The sequence below is a fragment of the Lissotriton helveticus genome, chromosome 6 (assembly GCF_964261635.1).
Source record: "Lissotriton helveticus chromosome 6, aLisHel1.1, whole genome shotgun sequence".
NCBI lineage: Eukaryota > Metazoa > Chordata > Amphibia > Caudata > Salamandridae > Lissotriton > Lissotriton helveticus.
Window position 1 is genome coordinate 1647505010 of NC_136067.1, and position 24328 is coordinate 1647529337.

The 24328-nt window shown below is 44.9% G+C and overlaps 1 protein-coding gene across 1 annotated transcript; it reads right to left on the minus strand.

Moving 5' to 3' along the window:
- Positions 1–18106: 18106 nt before the first annotated feature.
- Positions 18107–21504, minus strand: LOC144763673 (thrombomodulin-like). Its single transcript, XM_078649498.1, has one exon. It carries the CDS (start codon positions 21348–21350, stop codon positions 19626–19628), a length of 1725 nt encoding a protein of 574 aa, XP_078505624.1. The 5' UTR covers positions 21351–21504; the 3' UTR covers positions 18107–19625.
- Between the last annotated feature and the right edge of the window lie 2824 nt (positions 21505–24328).

Consider the following 24328-nt stretch of genomic DNA (forward strand, 5'->3'; position numbering starts at 1 on the left):
TGAGTATAGCAGCGCTAGAGGCACTAAGTGACTAGAGTGCAGAGAGTGGGGCGCAAAACCGAGAATCCGGCAATCCTTTCCATCGGATCTACTGTCTTGGTGCATAACGCCCCCTCCCTTCTTTTATAGGAATGATTCTGCATAGTGAAAAGTCAAACTTACTGAACGGCTGCAATATGGGATTTCATGACATAATAAAGATTTATAAAGCGCTTGGCTACCCCTATGGAGTGTCTCCGCGCCGGGGTACTGACACGACAGGCCTCAGGCCACCCAGACCCTGAGGAATGCTCTCTCGAGACACGATGCCCGGTCCTTCACTTCTTGCGGACGGTGCTTGTCGGTCGGGCCAAGCTTGAGGGGTCAAGTGGCCAGAAGAACTGCCCCACTCTTGCCCTTGTGGATTTTGGACTAAAAGACAGGTGGGCTGCTGCTGATCTCAGGTTTCTGCTGGGCACATTTGAATTCACCATCACTGAAGACACTGAGGGCCTTGGGAGGAGAGAGTTTTAAAAGGCCTCTGGGCCTTGGTAGGAGCCAGTGGAGTTCCCGGGTGTCATGGAAGCCCCCCAGCCGCTGTCCTCTATCCAGGCGGGTCTGGGCCACACCCAGATTAAGAACATTGCAGTCATCTAGCCTGGAGGCCACCAGTGCTTGCACCAGTTTCCTGGGCGGCCTCTGCTAGGAAATGGAGGATTTTCCTCGTGGTCTGAGGGAGTGAAATAATCGAGGTTGCACAGCAATGGCTCTCCCCATGAGGAGTGCACTGTCCTGTAGTTCGCTCTGTCCCTGTATGCTGTCTCTTCATATGTAACGTGCACACTTGCTGCAGGAGCTCTATGCGCCGGTAGTGACGTCTGACGGAATGATCATGAAGAGGTGCAGAGAGGCCAAAGAATGAGGGGTACACTTCGAAGGTTCCTTTAAGTGGCTTATGTAGCTTGGGTGTGTGGAGTAGCGCAGACCTCCACCCCTGTGACCTTCGCACTCGTGACCGTGGCCTCCACACTGATGGCCACTACTCTCGTGGTTGTGGCCTCCATCCATCCTTGTGACCGTGCTTTCCACACTTGTGGCCTACAACCTCGTTTCCTCCACACTGCTGGCCTCCACGCTGCTGCCCTCCATCCTCATGGCCTCCACACTGCTTGCCTCCATCCTCGTGGCCTCCACACTGCTGGCCTCTACCCTCATAAACTCCACCCTCGTGGCCTCCATACTCATGTCCTCCTCACTGCTGGCCTCCATCCTAGTGGCCTCCATACTGCTGGCCTCCATCCTTATGGCCTCCAAACTGCTGGCCTCCACCTTCATATTCTCAAACCTCGTGGCCTCCATCCTCGTGGCTTCCTCACTGCTGGCCTCCATCATAGTGTCCTCCACACTGCTTGCCTCCACCATCATAGCCTTCATCCTCCCCGCCTCCATCCTCGTGTCCTGCACACTGCTGGCCTCCACCTTCATAGCCTCCAACATTGTGGCCTTCATCCTCCCTGCCTCCACCCTCCTGGCCTCCATCCTCGTGTCCTCCACACTGCTAGCCTCCATCCTTGTGACCTCCACACTGGGCCTCCATCCTCGTGGCCTCCAGACTGCTGGCCTTCATGCTCGTGGCCTCCATACTGCTGGCCTCCACCCTCATATTCTGCATCCTCGTGGCCTCCATCCTCCCTGCCTCCATCCTCGGTGCCTCTACACTGCTGGCCTTCACCCTCGTGGCCTTCACACTGCTGGTCTCCGCCTTCATAGCCTCCATCCTCCCTGCCTCCACACTCATGGCCTCCACATTAGTGGCCCCTATCCTCGTGGCCTCCAAACTGCAGACCGACACCCTCATAGCCTCCATCCTCCCTGCCTCCACCCTTGTAAATGCGAGACCTATTGCATTGCAAATGCTTGTTTTCCATGTTACTATTCTCTCCTCTGTCTTTCTCTTATGCTCTGTCTTTCAACTTCTTTACTCCAACCCCTCTTTCTCTGCTCTCTCTATATCTCGCTTGTACTTTTCCATTCTTCCTTGTATCTCTCCAAACTCCCTTCTCCTTGTTCCCTATACATCTCCAATCTTCCGTGTGCATTCTCCTGTATCTCTCAATTCCCCCCTTTGTCTACGCTCTGCTGTATCACTTTCTCTCCTGTATCTCTCCATCACTTTGATTTGCTCACCACTCTCCATAGTGTCTCTGTAGTCTGTCCTGTATCTGTTTCTTATGCTCTGTTTCTCTATATTCGCTCTATCCTCACTCGTATCACTCCACCCTCTTTTTTTAAATGATTCCCTGCATCATGACCTTCCCAGGGCCGGCTCTAGGCTCATGGTGGCCCTGGGCAGGGAGCGTAGGTAGGGGGCCCGGAAGAGGGGGTCCGGGCGAGGCGGAGCGCGCAGGCCAGTAAAGAGGGGAGGGGGTCAGGGTGTTTAGAAGTGGAACAGAGCCGGAGGCCGCCAAATCCCTGCCAGGGGCCACCACGCAAATATGTATCCATCCTCAGAGGATTAATATATTAAGGATATATATTGGTGTGGTGGCCCCTGGGGTTTGGTGGCCCTGTGCAGGTGCACAGCTTGCACATGCCTAAAGCCGGCCCTGATCTTGCTTCCCATTCATTATCTGTCCAACTCCCAACGTCTCTTCATTCATCCCATTACCAAATGAAAAGCAAAAGGCAGAGAGAGGTGGGTGCAGGTCGAAGAACAGAGGCGCCAAGAGGGTCAGGAACAGAGAGAAAGAGGGAAGAGAGAGGCACAGACAGCAGCAGGACAGCAGCAGCAGCGGCTGCGGGGGAGGGGAGGGTTCAATAAAAAAAGGGAGAAAATAATGTACCTGATCTTGCAACTGCCTTGAGCTTCGGTTCTCCTTCTTACCTGCTGCTGCTGACAGTCGCTAGTACAGACTCCACAACCAATACAGACGCTGCTCTCAAACTATGAGAGCAGCCGCCGGGATTGGTCTGAGCGGGCTCCTTGGACGCACTACTCAGGCACGGGGAGTCTGGCACCCAGGTGTAGAAACAGGCATGCACAGTTAGAAGTGCACAACCACTCCTCCATATTTTTTTATTTTCCAGCTGCTGGCTCTGTGCCAGTGGGGCGTCGCTCCTCCGCCATTGCGGAGGAGCCGTCTCAGGAAGAGTGAGGTACAGGGACAGAGGTACAGAAGTAGAGGGCAAAAGGTACAGAGACATAGTTAAGCATAGTGATAGATGGATAGATAGATAGATAGATAGATAGATAGATAGATAGATAGATAGATAGATAGATAGATAGATAGATAGATAGATAGATAGATAGATAGATAGATAGATAGATAGATAGATAGATAGATAGATAGATAGATAGATAGATAGATAGATAGATAGATAGATAGATAGATAGATAGATAGATAGATAGATAGGTAGATAGATAGATAGATAGATAGATAGATAGATAGATAGATAGATAGATAGATAGATAGATAGATAGATAGATAGATAGATAGATAGATAGATAGATAGATAGATAGATAGATAGATAGATAGATAGATAGATAGATGATAGATAGATAGAAAGATAGATAGATAGATAGATAGATAGATAGATAGATAGATAGATAGATAGATAGATAGATAGATAGATAGATAGATAGATAGATAGATTGACAGACAGACAGAGTGAGGGCGATAGAGAGATAGATAGATAGATAGATAGATAGATAGATAGATAGATAGATAGATAGATAGATAGATAGATAGATAGATAGAACGTTTACATATGAACTGAAAAGCTTCCCTACATCCCTGTGCTTCCATGCCTGTTGCACAACTGATGGCTAAGCCCCTACTTATAGGGATGTAGCTTGAGGAGGGTGTTTGGGGCGTCACATTCCCTAAGAATTGTATTATTTAATAAATAGTTGGGTATAGGAGCTTTCGGTTGGTGTTGTATAGTGTCTGTTGGATTTAACTCAGGATTTTTAAATACTCAGACAAAAACACACACAGGTCTTAAAACATGGTTATTTTACAAAATACTATTTAACCGCATGCGCGCTGCGGCGATTTTCGCGCTACGCGGCTTTTTTCAAAAAGCTGCATTACATGACGAGCTCAGCTCGTCATCAGCGTGCGAGCGGCGCAACTGATGACGAGCTGAGCTCGTCATCGGCACAGAAGGGGTTAAAGTACTCCTCACAATTCGTACTTCTTTCCCTTTCCACTGGCCCTTATGCCCCCCTCATGTGCTGCTTCTCATTTAGTGATTAACATGATACACCAGTGTGATTGTTGGAAAACCTGAAGCTAACACCTCCCTAGTCTCAGTGCCCAAGCTACACCCCTGAATTTTTATAACCAGAAGTAGATCACTGACATATGAGTCAGTACCATCAGGAACAGGGCTTTAGGAGTGAGGTTTGGCATTATCAGGACTAGAGCAAATGTATTAAAATGATATTTATAATATTAATATCTGCAGTCGGAGTGAATCTGTATCATCGAGTTCAGAGTCAAGAATGAATGTAGGTAATATATTAAAACAAGACACATCACCATATAGATAATATGGTCATGAGTCTTGTTATTAAGAGAACAGAGCTCCGAAGGACTCTGGGTATCATAAGGAGCTTGTCTATGGGTAGATCTGGATGTTATATATAGCCACGTGTGAGGAGATGTATTATCTGGGTTAATATGAACGAGTTTGTATGCTATCTAGAGCAAAGTTGTGATTACTTTATATATCATGAAGCGAAGGTCTCTGAACTACTATGGATATTATAAATGTCTACCTTTGTGTTGGTTTATGTTATCAGGAATAGAGCTAAGGGTGAACCTAGGTATTAGCAGAAGCATGCCTGCTGTGGGTCTGGCTATTATCTGAATCATAGGTGGGAGTCCAGTAGAATGAACAGTACAGCTTTTGGGTGAGTGTGGGTATCTCTGAGAGAATATGTGTATTAGGAGATAATGTTGAGTAGGTGTGAATATAATCAGGAGGACAGGTCTGCATTATCTTGGGCATATTTAATAGTATATTCTAACTGCAGTCAATGGTTAAATATGTTTTTTATGTAAGCTAATCCAGGTAAATTCAAATGAACAGGAAAAGTCGCAAAATAAATTCCTACATCCTAATAGAACATAACAATCTTAACTTTGAATTCTTTTGTTTAACAATGATGATCGGTTAATATGTATTCCAGTACCTGCCATAGAATCTTTATTTCAGCAGAAAAATCTAAGGAGGATTCTTAGACGGCCATGTCTTTGGTCCAGTGATCTGTGGGCGTTGCGTGAAATATTCAGAGCGCCATTGTAGCAAATACACATTACTATTATGGGATATTAGTTGTGCCTTCTTTTTAATTGAAGTGTTATCCCTGTCACATTATGTCTGTTGGTATTTTTAACAATGTTTAATCAAAACACAGTACTGTGAATTGCCATATTTGTCCTGCATCTTCTATAGGATAGATGTTACCTCTGCTGAAATGTTTTAGACAGTGGCAGCTTATCAACATTGTCGCTTGGATGATGTCTCACCACCAGTGAGCCATCATATAATGCACATGCCACAGGCATATCAGCATATCTGCTAAAATTGGGTTGTCAGAGTGCTAATCATCGAGCGTCTACACAAGAGAGCAGGGATGGAATCTTACTATCTATCTCAGCATATGAAAGGGCTGCCCTTCCAGTCCTTATAGACTGCGGTAGAGGGTTTGAGGCAGGTCTTTCCCTTCATAATATTTGCCTTGCTGCTCTCTCTGGTTCTTTGTTTCAATCACAGGAATCATGTCTTGTTGGCTCCTATGTCCAGCTCTGGAGTCCTGGCATTTTGCTGCCAGGGAGAGGGTTCCAGCAGAGGAAGCAAGGCAAGATTCCTGTGTTGAGGCTCTGTTTATGTGTAGGTGAGAGTGCAGATGAGTGTGTGGGTATGCTTGTGACCAAATATGAATTAATGTAAATCAGTGAGGGTGTAGGTAGGTGAGAGTGAATGTATGCAAAAATATGTGAACGTGTATGTCTATTAGGGAGTGAAAGTGCATGAGAATCAATGAGAGAGTGAATGAGCAGGAGTGAGTATGGTTGAGAGTTAGAGAGAGAGTGGGGGGGTGTGAGTGAGGCAGTGTGAGCGAGTGAGTGAGTGTGAGCGAGGGAGTGAGTGTGAGCGAGGGAGAGGGCAAGTGAGAGTCCGTGAGTGTGAAAGAATGAGCATGAGGGTTTGCTTATATGAGTGAGAATAATTGAATGATTGAGCAAGGGTAAATGAGGGAGTAGGAGTGTCAGTGAGTCAGAATGAGTGAGGGGGTTATAGAAAGTTAGCGAGTATGAGAGAGAATGAGGGAATGTGAGTGAAGAGTGTGAACGAGTTTGAAAGATTAAGTGAGTGTGTGTTTGGCATGTGAGTCTTGTGAGGCTGTCACAGGCCATGGCATAAGTAAGGTAATTTTGCCTTATGGAGATGCCCATGGCAAAATTGTGACACTGGTACAATGGAAGTAATGAATGGTGTAAGAGAGCGCACCGATTCCTAAAGGCTGGCCCTAGCATAGAAGAGGCGATTCTTGGTATGTGAGCACCAATGTCAAAAGGAGAGGCTTGCATATTGGAGGTGATCCTTTGCCTCAAGGATTATGTCTTATTGTGGGGGGGGACAAACCATGAGAAAGTGCAGGCCCTGACATACTGGATGTAATTCTTAGCAAATGGGAGAACCCATGGCAAATATTGAGAGTATTGAAGCGCATTGTGGTAACCATTAGGTTTCAATAGCACACTAAGAAGAGAGTGGAATGTTTCATAAATGCCCTCTGGCTTTTTAGCAGATTTATGTGGTTAAAACTGTACTACTGACCTCAGTTTTTCAAAATGTTTTCATAGGAGTGGGAGAAACAAACGCCTAAATGTTCCCAGAAGGAAGCGGGTAACCGCTCTTTCACTGGAATTCTGGGCAAGAGCATGCCTCACCAGTTTGAGAGATCACCAGCTGCTACAACCTACACAACAAGGAGAACACAGTTTATAATCCTTCACAAGCAAAATGCTTTTTGATAGTCCATTTTACATTCCCATTCAAAGGGAGTCTTTCTCGTATTTCCAATTCTTTATTTATTTTTTACTTCCTTTATTTCATCCGGGAAACATCAGTAAAATCACTCCAGCCAACGCGTTTGAATATCAATCAATCAATCAATCATAGCATTTATAAAGCACACTACTCACCGTGAGGGTCTCAAGGCGCTGGGGGGTGGGGAATGCTGCTACTGCTCGAAAAGCCAGGTCTTGAGGAGTCTCCTGAAGGTCAGCAGGTCTGCCGTAAGTGGATGGGGAGGGTGTTTCAGGTCTTGGCGGCGAGGTGGGAGAACAATCTGCCGCCGGAGGTCGCTCTTCGGATGCGGGGGACTGTGGCGAGGGCGAGGTCGGTGGAGCGGAGCTGGCTGGTGGGGACGTAGAAGCTGAGTCATCTGTTTAGGTAAGCTGGTCCGGTGTTGTGGAGTGCATTGTGTGCGTGTGTGAGGAGCTTCAAGGTTAACCTCTTGTTGACGGGGAGCCAGTGCAGGTCTCTCAGTTGAAGTGTGATGTGGCTGCGGCGAGGGATGTCGAGGATCAGGCGTGCAGAGTCGTTCTGGATGCGTTGCAGCCGTTTCAGTAGTTTGGCTGAGGCTCCTGCGTAGAGGCCGTTTCCGTAGTCCAGCCGGCTGCTGGCGTGGAATGTAAAATGGATGATCAATAAGCATCTTGCTTGTGAAGGATTATGAACTGTGCTCTCCATTTTGTATAGGTTGTAGCTTTGTTTGTAAGTGGCCAGTGGCAGTGGGACCACATAAAGTAGAGCGCAATTGGAGCTAGGTACTACATTTCCCATATTACACACTAGTACGCACATATTTTAGCCCTCACCGCCAGTGAGTTGTACAGTAGATCACCACCTGCCACTGATCTCAGATGCAAAGGTTTTTGGCTGCCACACCAACAATTCCCCGCAGTGCATCTAAAGGTCCCATTGGGGGCAAAGTACTTATGAGGTCATTGTGAAAGATTTTTAATTTCCACTGGAAGTATGTATTGGGGTAATGTTTAATTTTATCTTTGTCATAAAAAAAATATTGTTCCTATCAAATCTATCTTTAAAGCAGACCCCCAAATACGACTTTGAGATGGCTAGAGAAGTTGTTTCTATTTAAGAAATATTAGCACAAATATGTTATTTTAGCCACTGTATCGACCACTTAGTTTGTACCAGCTCTCACCCCAACGCACAAAAATGGAGTTCTGCTTAGGGTATGTTGCTCAATTGCTTAACTCATTCATTTAGTAACGTGGGGATTATATTAACCTCTCCCCCTTAATTGTAGTGACCTGACACAACTGGCAAGCAGAACAACCTAAAAATTGTTCCAGCACTATTGCAATAATAACATTCCAGTAGTGGCCGCAACTTTCTCTGTCTGGATGTGTTTTTTTTCTATTCAGTCTGTCTTCCTGTTAACATTTCCTTCAGCTGTTTATTTTAGTTCGTTTTGGTGGGAGGTTGAGGAAGAGTATATTCATAACATTTAATTAGTGATTACACATTGTCAACCGTGTGGGCCTTTTTCACACCTCAGTATACCCAGTCACTGCAGGCAAAATAAATCTCTATTTTGGGAACCGAGACAGCCACAGTGGGACAAACACACAACACGAAAAATACGTGTTCACCTGGGAAAAAACATTCGGTCAGTTCTGCAATACTTCGGCATGGCTGTACTCTTGTAGAATTGTGACTCAACAAGAGGCGACGCTTGCATGTCAGGCGGACTAGGCCCCTCATAGGGAAAAATGAATTTTGTCATGAAAACAAAGGAAGGGCGTGGAAGAAGACAGTGAAAGAGCTATCCAGACAGGCAGTGGGGGGCCACGAGGAGTTCACTGACAGCAAGTCATGGGACTCTTTGGCAGCGGATCGGTTGGCTCTGGGTTAACTCGCCTACAATAACCGAAATAGAACATCAGAACTGCCAATGCCCTGAGCGACTTCTTTTTTCTATAGTCAATCCCGTTACTTGTTTTTCCTAGGGCACAAAAGTTGGTGTTGCCAGCAACAGCACACAAACCCTGCTGTGGAGCGGCTACGCAACGCTGACAAGATCTTCTTTGTATTAGGGTGAGCCGAGCAAGCACCAAGCGAATAGTCGACACTGGCTCTAAGAGCCCATGCACAAGCCGAGCCTTGAAAGTATTTGTCATATAAATCAGGGCTTTAAGTGGGCACCTGAAAGGGGCGTGGCCAATTTAATTAAGGGCGTGGCTTACAACATATAAGCTAAAAATCTGTGCTCAGCACAGTGTGCCACCTGTCTGGTATATTACTGCTTCTGTCCTTGCATCCAGATATATAATACAACAAGTAACATCACATCTACAAGTCGGGACTATTGGCTTTGCCAATGGTTGCTAGTTGCATAAAATAAATAAGCAGCAACTATGGCTTGTTGTATATATTATTGAAAAAGCTTCCACTTAAAGCCCTGGCGACACCACGACAATGTTGCTGCCCCTGAGTTTCGAAAAGAAAAGGGAAATCTATAGAGAAAATGACTTTTTAAAGGATTTCCCTTCCCCTACAACACTCACCGGGCATGATGTCATGTCGTAACTTCTCCACTAGTGAGAAGTGAGTAGTGTGCGCACACACACACCAATGTGCCTGCTGTCACTGCAGTCTGGAAAAAAACGGACCGCCTGTGCCAGGGCACAAAACAGAGCCCGATAGAGACCCGTTTCGAGGCCTCCTTAAAAAAAACTGCTTGTGCTCAGCACCAGTGAGACCCGGCCCATTTAAAGCCCTGATATAAATCATACAACAAACGTCATGCAAAAACATAAAGTGTCCTCAAAATAAAAAAAAAAGTGTATACCTTAAACACTCAGAAACGTTTTGCATCAGTACATGAGCTTTTATCGGTGCTTTGAGAAGGATTTTTTCAAATAGAGCGTTCTTAACCATGCACTGCGCAACATTCCTATTCTGCCTTGATGGCAATAATATTAGCAGGGCCACTAGAAATATGCAATTTTGCAGCAGCTGCTGCTGCGAATTTCGCATGATTATAGATTTGCCACATTTGCCACATAATCCATCATTGGCCACATAATCTGAAGTTTTTAACAAAAAATGTGTTGCAAGGTCAAACGGTTCATAAATTACTAAAAACACAGCAATATGTGTTGCTGCGCAGTGGAAGACCCTTTGCAAAGGTTGACTAGTCACCTTTCTGTAGTTTATTGCTATAGTTGGGTGTGAAACTGGTACTAATGCAGTGCAAATAATGCCTACACAGTGCTAACAATTTAAAAAATAGCAAAATAATGAAGAAAGACTATCAAATAATGTGTCACATAATGCCACATAATTTGGCCTCTCTTTCTGGATAATTTACTCACCTCTGCCGCATAATTTGGCCCTCCCCTGACGTATAATTCCAGCGGCCCTGGCTATTAGTGATTTAGAGGCAAGTCACTTGCCATGTGTGCCCGACAGCTGATATACAGCCACATTTTATTTTTGGCAGTTTTACATAGTTCGAACCTTGCCAAGGACACAACAGGCTTGAGAACAGATGATTTGCTGGGATTCACAGGCTGCTCAACAAAGGCCAGATTCAAACCGGGTTCCCATGTTACATGATCAGATTTTATCTCTTTGGGTTTAAACAGGAATTGTTCATTCTCGGTTCGTTTGAAATCCTACGGTCTCTGCGGTGAACTTTGGGGTGCATGAGTGTGTTTCAAGAGTCATGTACATAATCGCATTAATAAAAGAATACATGGATTAATAGATACATTCATGTATGTATACAGAAGTAAGCATATTTGCCTAAATTCACTCATAAATAAATATGTAAAAAATAAAAGTATAAACAACAATAGGCATACATATATACATAAATACACATGTGCATGAATAGGTTTGTATTACTAGTTAGTATTTCCTCACCTTCAGTCCATCTGTCCAACCAGATTCCGCACAATCTCTGGAGTGCGGATTCCACATACATTCTGCTACACAAATTATTTTGCAACATGGCCTAACCTGGTTCTTCCTTTCACTGGCAAATTTAGCTAAGCAGGAAACTGGGGGTTACCAGCGTACACTTCTGCAGTAGCACGTGGATGTTGTCTCGGAAAATATGATGTTCGTTGATTCGTTTTCTAAAGAACACTTTAACCTAACATAAAACAGGCTAAAAGTTTGCTGGCGCCTTCTTCCTTTTGTGGCAATTGATGGGCCTGTTACTGTAGGTTCCAACGTGACTAAAGGTAACGCAGGCCCATGAAAGTCTAGGGGTTTTGTGGGGGCGTGGGGGGAGGAGTAACCTTTCAAAGGGACTCCAAAGCCAATGCATGTTTGTACAATATGTGAGACTCGGAGGTGCCTCACTTTACTTAATACCACTGTACCAAACAATTGAGGTCAAAAGGACTACAGGCAGGCGCACAACGCCCATTGGGCTCAAAGGGCTTCAGATCCCTCCCCCCATCGATGTGTGTGTCAGACCGGGCTGAAACAGCTTCCCGGCCTGGCTGGTTTAGCGACCGTCGTATTGCAGCTGCACCATAGTACTTTACAGGTCTTTAAAATACCATTTACTTGCTAACGAGGCCTTATTGTGTTTTCACCCCTGCTGGAAGAATTAGCTCCCACCCCCGAAATTTTTATCGCCCCCCCCCCCCCCTGAAATGTGGCTTTAGTTGCGCCTCTGACTAAGGGCCAGATGTATGAAGCATTTTACAGGTCAAAACAGCATTTTGCCATGTTCAAAGACAAAATGAGACTACATAACTTGTATGGGAATCTCATTTTGCTTTTGGGATTTGGTATTAGGAAGGGGTGTCTTTAGGGCATCCCTTCCTAATACTGAATAGCACAGGTATATATGAATGTTTTGCGACAGGAATGCGGTTGCAAAACATTCATTACTTACCAACTCCGTAGAGGTGGCAGTAACCCATTCGCAAATGGGAAGGCGTCCCTAAGGGACCCATTCCTCTTTGTGAATATGGGTGACAACATTTTTTAGGACCAGGCAGTGGTCCCACAGATTGCTGCTTACTGTTAAAAAAGTTTAAAACATCTTTTCATTTTTGTTTTGTAATGCAGCCCATTTTCCTTTAAGGGAAACAATCTGCATTACAAAACAAAAAGATTGCTTAATTTAAAAAGCAATCAAAGACATGGTGATCTGCTGACCACTGCAGGCCACCATCCCTGTGATTGTCGCCATTCCCAATGGATTTGCAAATAAGCCTGATTCATGAATATGGGAATGCCAAAGACACTGTTGTACATAGCTGTTTGTGATTTCCTTATTGCAAATCACAAAAACTTGCAATTAGTAAGTCACAAACTGACTTTTTCATACATCTGGCTCTAAAAGCAGTCCTTTAAATAAGCCGGTACTGTCCTGTACCAAGTACACACACTTCTTTAATTTGAAAGGGAGAGTGCCCTCACTTCTCAGCACTGCCTCAATACTTTTATTGGGTCGAGTACTTGTCAGTCACCAGATATGGGCAGTCATGAGATTCTGGCCTCATGTATGGAGAAGCTGGTGGCCCTGCAGAGCTTTCTGCAGTCGACTAAAAATCTACCGTGCACCGGACGGTGTTTTTACGATACAACAAATAAAAAAGCTATAATGTAAAGTTAAATCAAGTTTTTAGTTGATACTGGGCCCAGGATTATGTAGAATCATTCTGGCACGACAACTCAAGGGAATTTGAGAATTTTGCTTTAAAAATAATAACTTCTGATATGACAAGCGAGGTAAGAGAATAAATCACTCTCGTGTATTGTTTTCTTCTGCCATAAAAATGAAGAAACTAATGGTGAAATATTGTCCCTTTGCTAGTTAAATGTGTGATCTTTAATAGGCATGTATGCGGATACCTGTGCTCAATAGGTGAGCATCTTTTTTGACTTCATTCTTTGGTCAAATATGCAGATAAAGGAGCCAAATGGAGTAGGGATTGGATTTGTTATGGTTTTGTTTTTGTATGTCAGAGGCCAGTGTCCAGCCATCTTGTTGAGTATGTGGTTTTCATACGAACATTAAATGGTTTTCATTAAATTGATTGACTTACCTCTGGATAACCTTCCGACCAGCCACAGAGGGAATTGCAGTATTATAGAATGCCCAAACCTGCACTTCACACTAGCAAAACATTCCTACTGAAGCAAGTGCCTAGAGGGATCTCAGTGTGCATGGAGAGCTATACAGAGTTGTAGTTCCTAGTGTCAGGCTTATATCCCCCTACCACAAATTCTGCCTTTATCCCAGCCGGGCTGGTGGTAAAGATACTCCCACTTCAGATCAGTACATGGAGCCCCCTGAATATATCTGGGCTACATTCCAACGGAGGGCGTTTCGTGAGCAGATGACAATGCAAACATTAAAATATTAGAAAATAAATACTACAAAAAACAGGGCAAACCATAAATACTAGTACAGTGTTTACACCTCAAGTGGGAACAAAGCATAATATGAACGTTCCCAATCCCAGCCTTCCTTTTGCTGAAAGTATGGGCTCCAACCTCTTTCCACCTTGAGGAAAGGGCCCCAGAGGCGTGAAAGGGATGAAATGCCCTGAAATGCCAGTGACTTATCCCCCCGAAGATGAATCTTCGGATCAAGTTCAGCCCCCTCTTGAACATCCCCAGGGTTTAGAAAGTCCTTCACTGGAAGGATCCCGTTTGTGGATCAAACAGAGCTTTAAACTCTCTTCCTGCAAGAACCAGCAACATTCCTCACCAACTAAAGAATTTCTGAAGAGCCGTAAAGGCCAACCTATTCCTACCTATTGGACCCTTCCGCTCAATCTTTAGGACATAGACTCCATCAATGAGCTGAGAGAGAAATAATAGACCAGACGCAACTTCAGAAGAGCTTTGAAGACCAACCTCATTCTAGCTGATAGACTGTGCAGCTCAATCCTTAGAACATGTACTCCATCAATGCCCCGAGAGAAATCCTAGATCAAACACAACTTCAGAAGAGCTGTAAAGACCACCTGCTTCCTAGCTGATAGATCCTTTTGGCTAAATCCTAAGAACAAGGACACCACCAATGAGCCGCCAACAGAGAAATCATAGACATACACATCTTCGGAAGGGATGTATGACGTTACAATGCCTACCTTTACAACGCCTACCTTTACATCGTAAGTTTTACAATGCATACCATTACAACGCATAATGCTTTTGGGCGCTGGATAGTGAATAGTTTAATTTACTATTCCAACTCCAGTCCCCGTGGATAGTAGGGAAGGTTATTGGATAGTAAATTAACCTATTCCCTATCCTAGAGTGCCCCCCAGAGTAATGCGTTGTAATAGTTTGCGTTGTAAAGGTTGCGTTGTAATGGTAGTTCGTTGTAAAAGTTTAGTTGTAAAGGTTGTATACCCTTCGGAAGAGCTTTAAAGACCTGTTCCTAGCTGATAGACCCTTCTGTTGCAGTCTTTAGGACATGGACTCCATCAAGGAGCCGACATGGGAACCACAGACCAGACACAAAGGTTAAAACGGAAACGTGAGGTTCTGTTTTACACACTTCTGCACCACTGACATATCTAGGCACAGCCACAGGTCTGCAGCCGCGCGACTGGAACACCCCACTAGCTTTCACAATGGTACCTCCATGCATCCCACATAGGTCAATCTATGTACCTACACTACTATTGCAAGCATACACATCACAGGGAAGTCTCATACCAGTCTTACAGCGACACCAGCTACATGAATGACACAATACAATTTCTGTGCATCACACAAACCACACGCAACTTGTTACAGTTTTGGGATTCGCAAGTCATGTTTGGGACACAGCCTGAAGGAATCAACTTAAGGCATGCAGCGTTGCTGATTCTCAAGTGCACAAAGTAGTAGTTGGAAGGATTCATGCGCATAAAATCTGTTCGCCCTGTCTCGTTTCAGGACATTAGATGTACTCCTAACATATATGCATTATGTCCAAATCACATAAAAGTAGCCCATTCCATGGTGACACTTTTCTATTTACCTTTTGGTGCTTGTAGATTTGCATTTCCTGTGGAAAAAGCAAAACAACATCTACTTATGCACACAAAGTAAAAGCAGAACTAGAGAGGAGCCTAGTGTTATCTCTGATAGTAGGAGAGTGCACGTGTGGAGTTCTGTATGTGTGCGCAGGGGCACTCTATTCAGGACATTGCAACTCCACTCTTTCACCGCAGTCTCTGCTTCTTGCCACCTGGATATTGACCGAACCGTCATTTAATTATTCTCCAGTTGCATGGGATCTAGAGCCATTTACTCGATTATTTATGGAATACTTTATAGTAGCATGGGATGTACTGATATTGATGGGACTGTATTATTATTCGCTAGTAATAAGGGATTTCCTTAAACTGGCTGGATTATCTTCAGAGTGCTATGTAGACATGGGATTAGGTAATACTGCCTAAACTATCCATTGAGAACTCTAAAATAAAAAAACAGTATTGTAAAATGGATTTAGCAATACCAGCAAATTCAGCTGCAGAGTTCACTTTAGCATTGTGTGTTTTAGTGATAGTGGCTGGATTACTGGCAGAGAACTATTCTATAGTGAGATGTCTCTAAGAAAAGAGTATCTTCAGAGTATTCTATAGCAAGAGAGGTTTAACAAATTGCCTAGATAAGCATATAGTGCTCCATAGAAAAAGGAATGTTAGTGATACTGACTGGATTAGCTGAAGAGCACTCTATATGAAATAGGTTTCAGCAATACCGATCGGCCTATAAGTAAATGTACAAAATATTCTATAGTAAAAAAAAAGTTTAAATATTCTTTTGTGATTTGCTACAAACCATCCTAACTGCAAAGTATTTCATTTCGAAAGGGATTTTAGTGATATTAGCCTGATTATCTGTTGAGTGGAGTGTAGTATCAGAGGTTATAGGGTTACTGCATATATTCTCTTCGAGCATTATACAATAAAATCTGACAATGTTATTAGATTTCCTTCAGGACACTTTAAAATAAAATGTATGAACTTTATTGACACTTGTTGGATTATCTTTAGAGCATTCTGTAGTAAAAGTTTGCATGTCATAATAGCAACATGCAAAAATAGTGTGACCAAATTATAGACACTCAAAATATTGTCAAGGCAAGTAAATGTTGGGAGGTATAGACCTGCTAGTGTTAACTCTGCATCTGGGTACCTTGAGATTGCTATCATCAAGGTACGTAGATGGCGAGTCAAGTACAGTACATTTATACTGACTTTCAGGATATTCTGGTAGTCGATATACTGGTTACAGTATTTTTGCAAGTTGACATGTAAAACCTGATATTCTGGTCCCATACCAAAGTGCAATATAGTTTAGTAACACTGACCAAACTATCTGCAGAGTATGCTCTGGTAACATTGGTTTCTAGACATGGAGAGCAGACTATCTACAGAATATTAACAAGTAAAACTAGTTTAGTGATACTGATGACCTGACCTTTAGAGTACCCTGTAGTATAATTGATTTAAGCAATATGCCAAGCCTATCGCCAGAGTGAACTATTGACAGGGCCACTGGAAAGATGTGATTGTGAGGACACTGCATTTAGAGTTGATACACTTGCCACATAATCTATCATCCGCTGCCTAATTTGCAGATATTAACAAAACAATGTTTCTAGCTCAAACGATTCAAATGTTACTAAAAACGCAGCAACCCATGTTGCTGCACAGTGGAAGACCCTTTGTAAAGGTTAACTGGACACCTTTGCGTTGCCTAGTGCTATATTTGGGTGTTAAACTGGTACTTATGAGGTGCAACCTTTGCCCAGACAGAGTTAATAGGTGTAAAAATTGTAAAATAATGAAGTAATTCTCTTACAAAAATAATCCACATTACGCTGTATAATTTGCCTTTTCATGCCACATAATTTTGCCAACCCTACCGCATAATTTGGCCCTCTCCTGTCGCATAATTCCAGTGGCCCTGACTATATTAAAACAGAGTTTGGTAACACTGGCCAGACTATCTGGAGAGTACTCGAAAAGGTTTAAAGTGAGTCTTGCCAGATGCTCTCTTTGTGCTGATGTCACAGATTGGTCTATGAGAGAGCCCTATATAGTGAAATGAGTATAAAGCATACTGATGGGACCATTTGGGGAGTTTCTATGGTACATTGTGATGAAGTGATGCAAACTAAACCATTTTCAAATTATGGCATAGTGAAATTGTTTTTTAGTTAATCTGACTGTACTCTATGAACAGTACGCCATATTAATGATACAAAATGGATTTCGGGTAGTCAATGCTTTAATATTAGACAGGGAGATGAACTGGGTTATTTGCAGTGAACTCTATTGTAAAATTGAATTTTAGTAATAATTGACAAGCTATCTGAAGAGGACTCTTTCGTAACGTAGGCTTTACTATTAATGGACAGGCAGTATGCAGAGAAGCCCATAATATAATGCGATTCACTGACACAGGACAGATTATCTGACGAGTACTATGCAGTAAAATGGGATTTAGTGATAATCGCCTGTGTCTGACGCTATTACTCAATAGTAACAGATCTTGTAGTGATAGTGGCAGGTCTATCTGCAGAGTATTCTATTGAAAATAAAAGTTGTTATTGATGCAGGGCAGACTATTTGTAAAGTGTTCAAATAAAACAAAAAAACAACTTAGTTACAGTGTCTCCTATACTAAAATGTGACAAAATAATACAAATCGGATTTCCTGTAGTGCAGTCTGTAGTAAAAGTGACTTTAGTGACACGTGCCACGGAATGTGCAGAACACTGTGTTATAATGAGTTTTAGTGAAAGTGCCTGGATTATTTGCAGCCTGATAGATAGTAAAGTAACTTGCAGGGACACCAGGCGAGGAAGAAGTTCAGACTGTGATACTTGAAACGTTATGACAGAGTGAGACAACCATGCATGGTTCAAAGAGAAATACAATAAATATTGGTGCTTATCTTGTGATTACAGCTATTACAAGTGGCAAAGGCCGAAGCTGGAGGCACCTCATGTTTTAAGTCTTAGTTTGCATTAATAATCCGTATAGTTTTGTTAAAGTATGACGAAAACATGCCTCGTGGCTTCCAAAAGCTAAATTAAAAAAACTTTTATTGTACTTTTACAAGTGCACATTTCACAGCGCATACATTTATACATTTATTTTACAAAACAATAAATAACTATTCATAAGTCAACTTTACAATATAGAAACACAGTATTGGTAAATTGCTGGCAAACAACATATCATCTCCCATCTCAAAACATGAAGAATAGTGGTCTTGATTCACACTAGATGCATAAGCACTATGAGGCCCAAACTTGGCTCGGTTTCAGATGTGTACCTGCAGTCTGAGTGGGGTGGTTCTGTGGTCTGAATGAGTGGCAGCCACCTGCTTTCGGGATTCCACCAATCAGAGATTCTGGACCACAATGCACCGGAGGCAGGGCACATGGATCGCAATGGGGTGCTCTCTATTGGGGGGCGGCAGGGCCAACTCGCAGGAGCAGTCGCACCATGAAGCGAAAACATATAATTGAATAGTTAAATTCGAAAGGCTTTGCTCCGGAGTAAATTCTAAACATCTCAGATTTACACATACATGATTCTTTGTTTGCACCAGATGCAAACAGACATGGGCTGAAGCGAATCTGGAGTTACACAGGAAATTACACAGACATACACCGCCTGTCAGTGAGAAATCACAGAACTCTGCAGGCCTTGGAAGGGAGTTAGCCTGCACAAGCGGCATAAACGCGCTATATAATGCTAGCAATATAAGGCATTGTTCAGTTCAGTTATTGAGCCAGCCTTCACTGCCATGGCCTCCGAGCCCTTATCAAAAGTAGCTAACCGGGCACTAATTAAGGAAGCACGAGTGTGCCAACCCCACAAGGGTGTAAGAAAATATTCCCAACGTGCTAACAATGCATTCGGTGGGCAACGGCCATGACTGCAATACGCGCGAATTAAAGCAATAAACTATTCAAATTTTAAAACGCGTCCACCCACCCTCACACATTACCTTTCATCGATGAATACAAAGATTGCAACCATTATTCCACCAACGTTGATGTTTGCCCCGACTCCTGGAGACTGATAGGCCCTTAGCAAAAGAACGTTCTCGAAGGATGAGGTATTAAAGAAGCAATACAATCCGAGCAAAATCTAGTATAAGTCAGAACTTAATTCAATGTTTGCCAGTTTCACTTATTCTCCGTTAAATGTTTACCAATATGTGCAATTGTCTGTAACAAATACAACATTTACAAACGTGAGCAGGCGTCTTAAAAAGTCAATGTGTCCTCACTGGTCATACTGACCATTCACCTCGTGTTTTGTGACGTGTTTTCTGGTCGGCACCAGAGGTTTGTGTTTATTTTACAACTGAAAAAGTGCTTTTTAAAAGTCCCGTTCTGGTGAAGGCGCGTTGTCTAGGCGCTTGTTGGGCCCAAGGCGAGGTCGCGGACCTGTCTTTGTGGCCCCAACTCCTTGGGAGTATGTCCTCGTGGCTCACCTTCGACGTGAGACTATTTGGGTGGCTCACTCCTGGAGCGAGGGTCCATGCGTGTGCAATTGTTTCAAGTCTGTCCGTATGGTTTCTCCCATGCCTCTAAAGTTTCTGGTGCGAGGGGGTGCCCAGGGTGACCTGTCGCAGCACCACGCCTTTCTCGGCCTGTTTACATTTGCAGTCCGTCACCGTGTGCACCGTGTGCTTCCTGATCCAGTGGAAGACAATGGCAATCAGGATGGACACAATGGACAAGATGCCCACCGCGATGCCAATCATGATGCCCAGGTGAAGGCGCTCAGGCGGAGGTGGTGTGGTCCCGGGTACCACTGATGGCGTGGTGACGTCCTCGGAGCTCCCTTCCTCGTCGCCATCGAGTTTACAGGACAGTAGGTCGGCTTGCAGAGTATACCCGGGCCGGCAGGAGCACCGGAAGGAGCCGGGGGTGTTGTCACAGGCCTGGTCGCAGTACTCAAAGAAGCACTCGTCGATATCCACACAGACCGTTCTAGGTGTCCCCTCCGCACTCAACGCTTGCACCGCGCTGGCATCGTCCTTCTCAGTGATGTACCCCGGGGGGCAGCGGCAGGACTCCATGGTGTGCGGGTCACACTCCGCCGGGCACTCACTGCTGTTGCAGAATATCTGGCACCTCTTGGGATCGCTAGAGTCTACGATATACCCCGGGTCACAATCACACCTGTGGGTGCCAGGCAGGTTGATGCAGTTCTGTTCACACACCTGGTCCATACACTCATCAATGTCCTCACACTTATTATCGATCATTTCGTAGCCTGGGTGGCAGAGGCAGTGGAAGCCCCCCACTGTGTTCTGGCACTGCTGATCGCATATGTTCTTGTTCACCTGGCAGTCGTCGACGTCGTGGCAGCTGGTGCCATCTTCGCCCAGTTCGTACCCTTCCTGGCACATGCACTGTGGCACATTGTCGGTGGTGTTGAGGAAGCAGAGCTGGGCGCACCCGTGGCTGGAGCAAGGGTCGGGGGGCAGGACGCATTGCCGCCCATCGTCAGCCAGCTCCAGGCCCTGGGGGCAGGCGCAGGTGGCAATGCCAGACTCTTCTCGACAGCTGTGGCTGCAGCCTCCGTTCTCCACCTGGCAGTGCCAGGGGCCTGGGCTCTGGGAAACCCACCTCATGCTGCTGCTGTCCTGGCCTCGGCAGTGAAGCTCCAGTTCGTCAGGGGAGATTGAGGCCACTGTGTCAGGGGGTAGCGCCATGAAGTTACTGCCATTAGCTCTGAAGGGGGTCACGTAGGTCACCGCGAGCCCAGAGCCGAGGTATAAGGGACTGCAAGTGCCCGGGTAGGTGAACTCGCACAGGAAACCTTGGCTTCGGCTCTCGCAGTCCCTTTCCTCCCAGGCCAGATCACTCTGCACGGTCACGCAGCGCTGCGAGCAGCTGTTCCCGGCTCCAGGGGCCTTCCAGCTGGTGTAGTCTGTCTTGGAGTCTCCGGTGACCCACTGGAAGCCGCGCAGAGGCCCTGGAAGGTCCGGGCAGGAGTCGGTTCGAGCAGTGTGAGGCCGGCGGAGCCCTATCCACAGGGCACTGTCCCCTGCTCTCTGCTCCTCGGAGCCAAGCAGCAGGCTGATAATTTCGGCGGAGACTGTGCTCCGAACTGTCATGAGGTGCCCGTTGCTCCCTAGCGCCTCACAGAGCCGCATAGCTCCCGCAAAGCGCTTGGGGGTCCAGTGGACGCTGAAACAGCTCTGCTCCATGCACTGCGCCACACCCCGGGCCAGCTCCGAGGGGGCTGGCATGGCGGAGCCTGCCAGCAGCAGCAGCAAGATGGAGAGCCGGGCGAGCAGCATCCCGCGGAAGACAAAGCACCAGCAGAGAAGGAATCCGAGAGCAGCAACAGAGCGGGCGCTACAGCCAAATCTGCGTCCCGGCAGAGTGCTGAAGTTTATAAAGCGCCGGCCCTCCCAGCAGGAAGGGAGGGAGGAAGGGCAGGGAGGAAGCCAGCGGCAGCGGGGCAGGGGCGAGGGAGAGGGGGTCTGGCAGAGAGCGGTCCTCCCCGCTCCGGTGGCCCCGTCCAGCGGGCAGCACAGGACCATAACTGCACGGCCGTGACGTCACGCATGGCGAGGGCGGGCAGGACTCGGACACTGCATAACGGATCTGCCCTGTGAGTAATCCCAAACTTCCCACCGCCTGATGAACTCTGCTGAAAGTTAGAAAGGACCGCCGACTTTCGGCTGCTGTAACAGCGTGGACGTCACACAGCATGCTTCATATGGAAAAACGCGGTAAAACATTCAAGACTTTAAACAGCAGGCAGGGGATTTACTTCACACGCGACAGTATGCCTCTCATAGAAGACATACGGCTTGTGGCCTCAGAGCAGCTGATGAGGATAGAACCTCTACAGAAACGATCCCACTGAGAGAATCAACGGCAAAGCTAAACAAATCGAACATATCCCCCCAGTCACAGACCTGGGTTTTATCCATCGTTTTTTCTCACCACGCCACCCCAGTTTGAACCCAGTCTCATTTCTGGTTTTGTGTTAATAGCAAGTGCAGAAACGATTCCATTAGAAATACTATATCCATGTGATATCACGTTTGTTTGATACTTTTCTATTAACGTTGCAGTACACAATGGGGAATAACAACCCATATTTGCCAAAGTTTGCACCCGTGCTTGATCATGGAGGCAGCAAGCCAGAAAATTACCAGGGAGAGCTGAGCCAAAGCTGAGCCATTGGTCTGGCTTGGCTGCAAATGCTGTAACATTAACTGAGCCGTCAACATACTTAGCATGTAAGTTAGCAACTAAGACGATGTAAAAGTATGGCATAGAATCCTCAAACTTCAAAAACGTGTATCTCTTAAACTTGCAAAAGCTTCTCATTTTAGAGCATTAGACAGTATCACTGCACCGAGGGGCGTATTTATTAGAAGTGATATTTCCTGAACATGAACTTAGAAACATTCATACTTCTGTCCGGCCCTAATAAGATATCAATAGAGAACCAAGAGACAAGTCAGCTGTCATGTGCATTCAATAGGCGGCCAAGGTTATTATAGTTGATGCAATATTAAAGTCAATTACAACATTTGCAAGAGAGGTTTTTGTATAGCGCACACAATGAACCGATGTATGTCAAAGTGCTCTCAAATGTGATGCTAAAAGAAAAGGAGGTACAGTGAAATAAGATAATTGCATAGGATCACACAAGTTGGTCAAGCAGGGAAGATTAAGCCCAGGTTTCCCAATTGTGATATTCAGTTACTTATTGGTATCTCTCATTCAATGCAATGCCTTTAATTCTGTAACAAGTTACATCTGCATGTTGCGTTAAAGAAATATACCTATCACACAATAAATCAAGTTGGAACAAAAAGGCTCTCTAGAAAATGGTGACACATGTAAGGGGGTGCAGCAGAAACCACATGAAGGCTCAGCTAGTTTTGAAGAGGAACTCGAGCTAAGCCAGGGCACAGCACCTGACTCTAGCATAGCCCAAGTCTTCAGTGGCTCGCCCACCTCTGCTTGCTTAATGCAGCACCATTTAGAGTTGGGCATGCAGGCCTTTACAATGGAAAGTAAATCAGAAATATAATTTGTTTGCTATTTATAAAGCCCGGCCATTATTTCAGGGAAATGTCAACTGTCTGTAGTTTATGTTATAACAGATAGCGTTTGTCTATACTTTTAATGCTGCTTCTTGAGAGCCAATACTATTATGAACAATGGTCTTTAATGATTAGAGTCTGAAGAAAAATGCAATATAGGCCCAAATGGGTACTATAGTACTTCTAAGTCCAGCTGGACAAAGAATTTTTAATATCACATTTTAAAGTTAAATTTTCACAATTTAAACAAGAACAATACAGCGGGGAGCAGTCCGGGCACCCGATATTTGAGAACCAGAAAAATGAATGAACAGTTAAACATACAAAACAAAAAAACACAGGCAATAGTTGGAGCATTGGGGGCTTGAACTATTCATACAGTGAAGCAAGCTAACCCATATAGGGACCACATTAATCAAATAAGAATGGTAATTAATGGCACTAATCATTATGTCGACGGCGTAACGATCCAAAGCTCATAATTAATGGGGATAATCATCAGGACTACAACAATAGATTTGCCTGGTGTTTAGACTTAGTAATTTAAATGCCTTGACGGGAGTGTGCCTCCTGCCTACGGCATCTACGATGTTCAGTTACGATCGATGGGGCGCAACATGCGGACTGACGGGTTCGGCCGGAATATATCCGTAATGGGCTTGTTTCTGGGACCAATCAATTAATCCAAAATACCACAATGGGCTTCTGAAAATAGTCTGCGTCCGTGGCGCTGGCGGCAGTGCGCTCATGGTGCCTGGTGTAATAGCAGGGACCTAGCTATTACACCAGGCACCACGAGCGCACCGGCGCCGGTGCCACTGACGCGGACTATTATCAGAAGCCCATTGTGGTATTTCGGATTAATTGATTGGTCCCAGAAAGAAGCCCATTACGGATATATTCCGGCCATGTAGTGATGGCTGCTCTTAGTTATGTGATTTTTTTTTAACAAAAAATATTCTCAGGGAAAATCCATGATGTTCTTTGGATTTCTGCAAAAAAGTGAAAAATAGTTACAAACATGGGTGTTAGGTGCACTGTCCCTCAGAACAGGTCCCTTATATTGACTATGACAATGGAGTGTGCAGCTGTTTGGAGTTAACCTCATGGCTGATGGAGCGATTCCCCTGCAGTGCTGTGCCGTAATAAAAACGGGTGTGGTCGTGACGAGCTCAGCTCGTCATGAGCACCTGAGAGGTATATGCCTT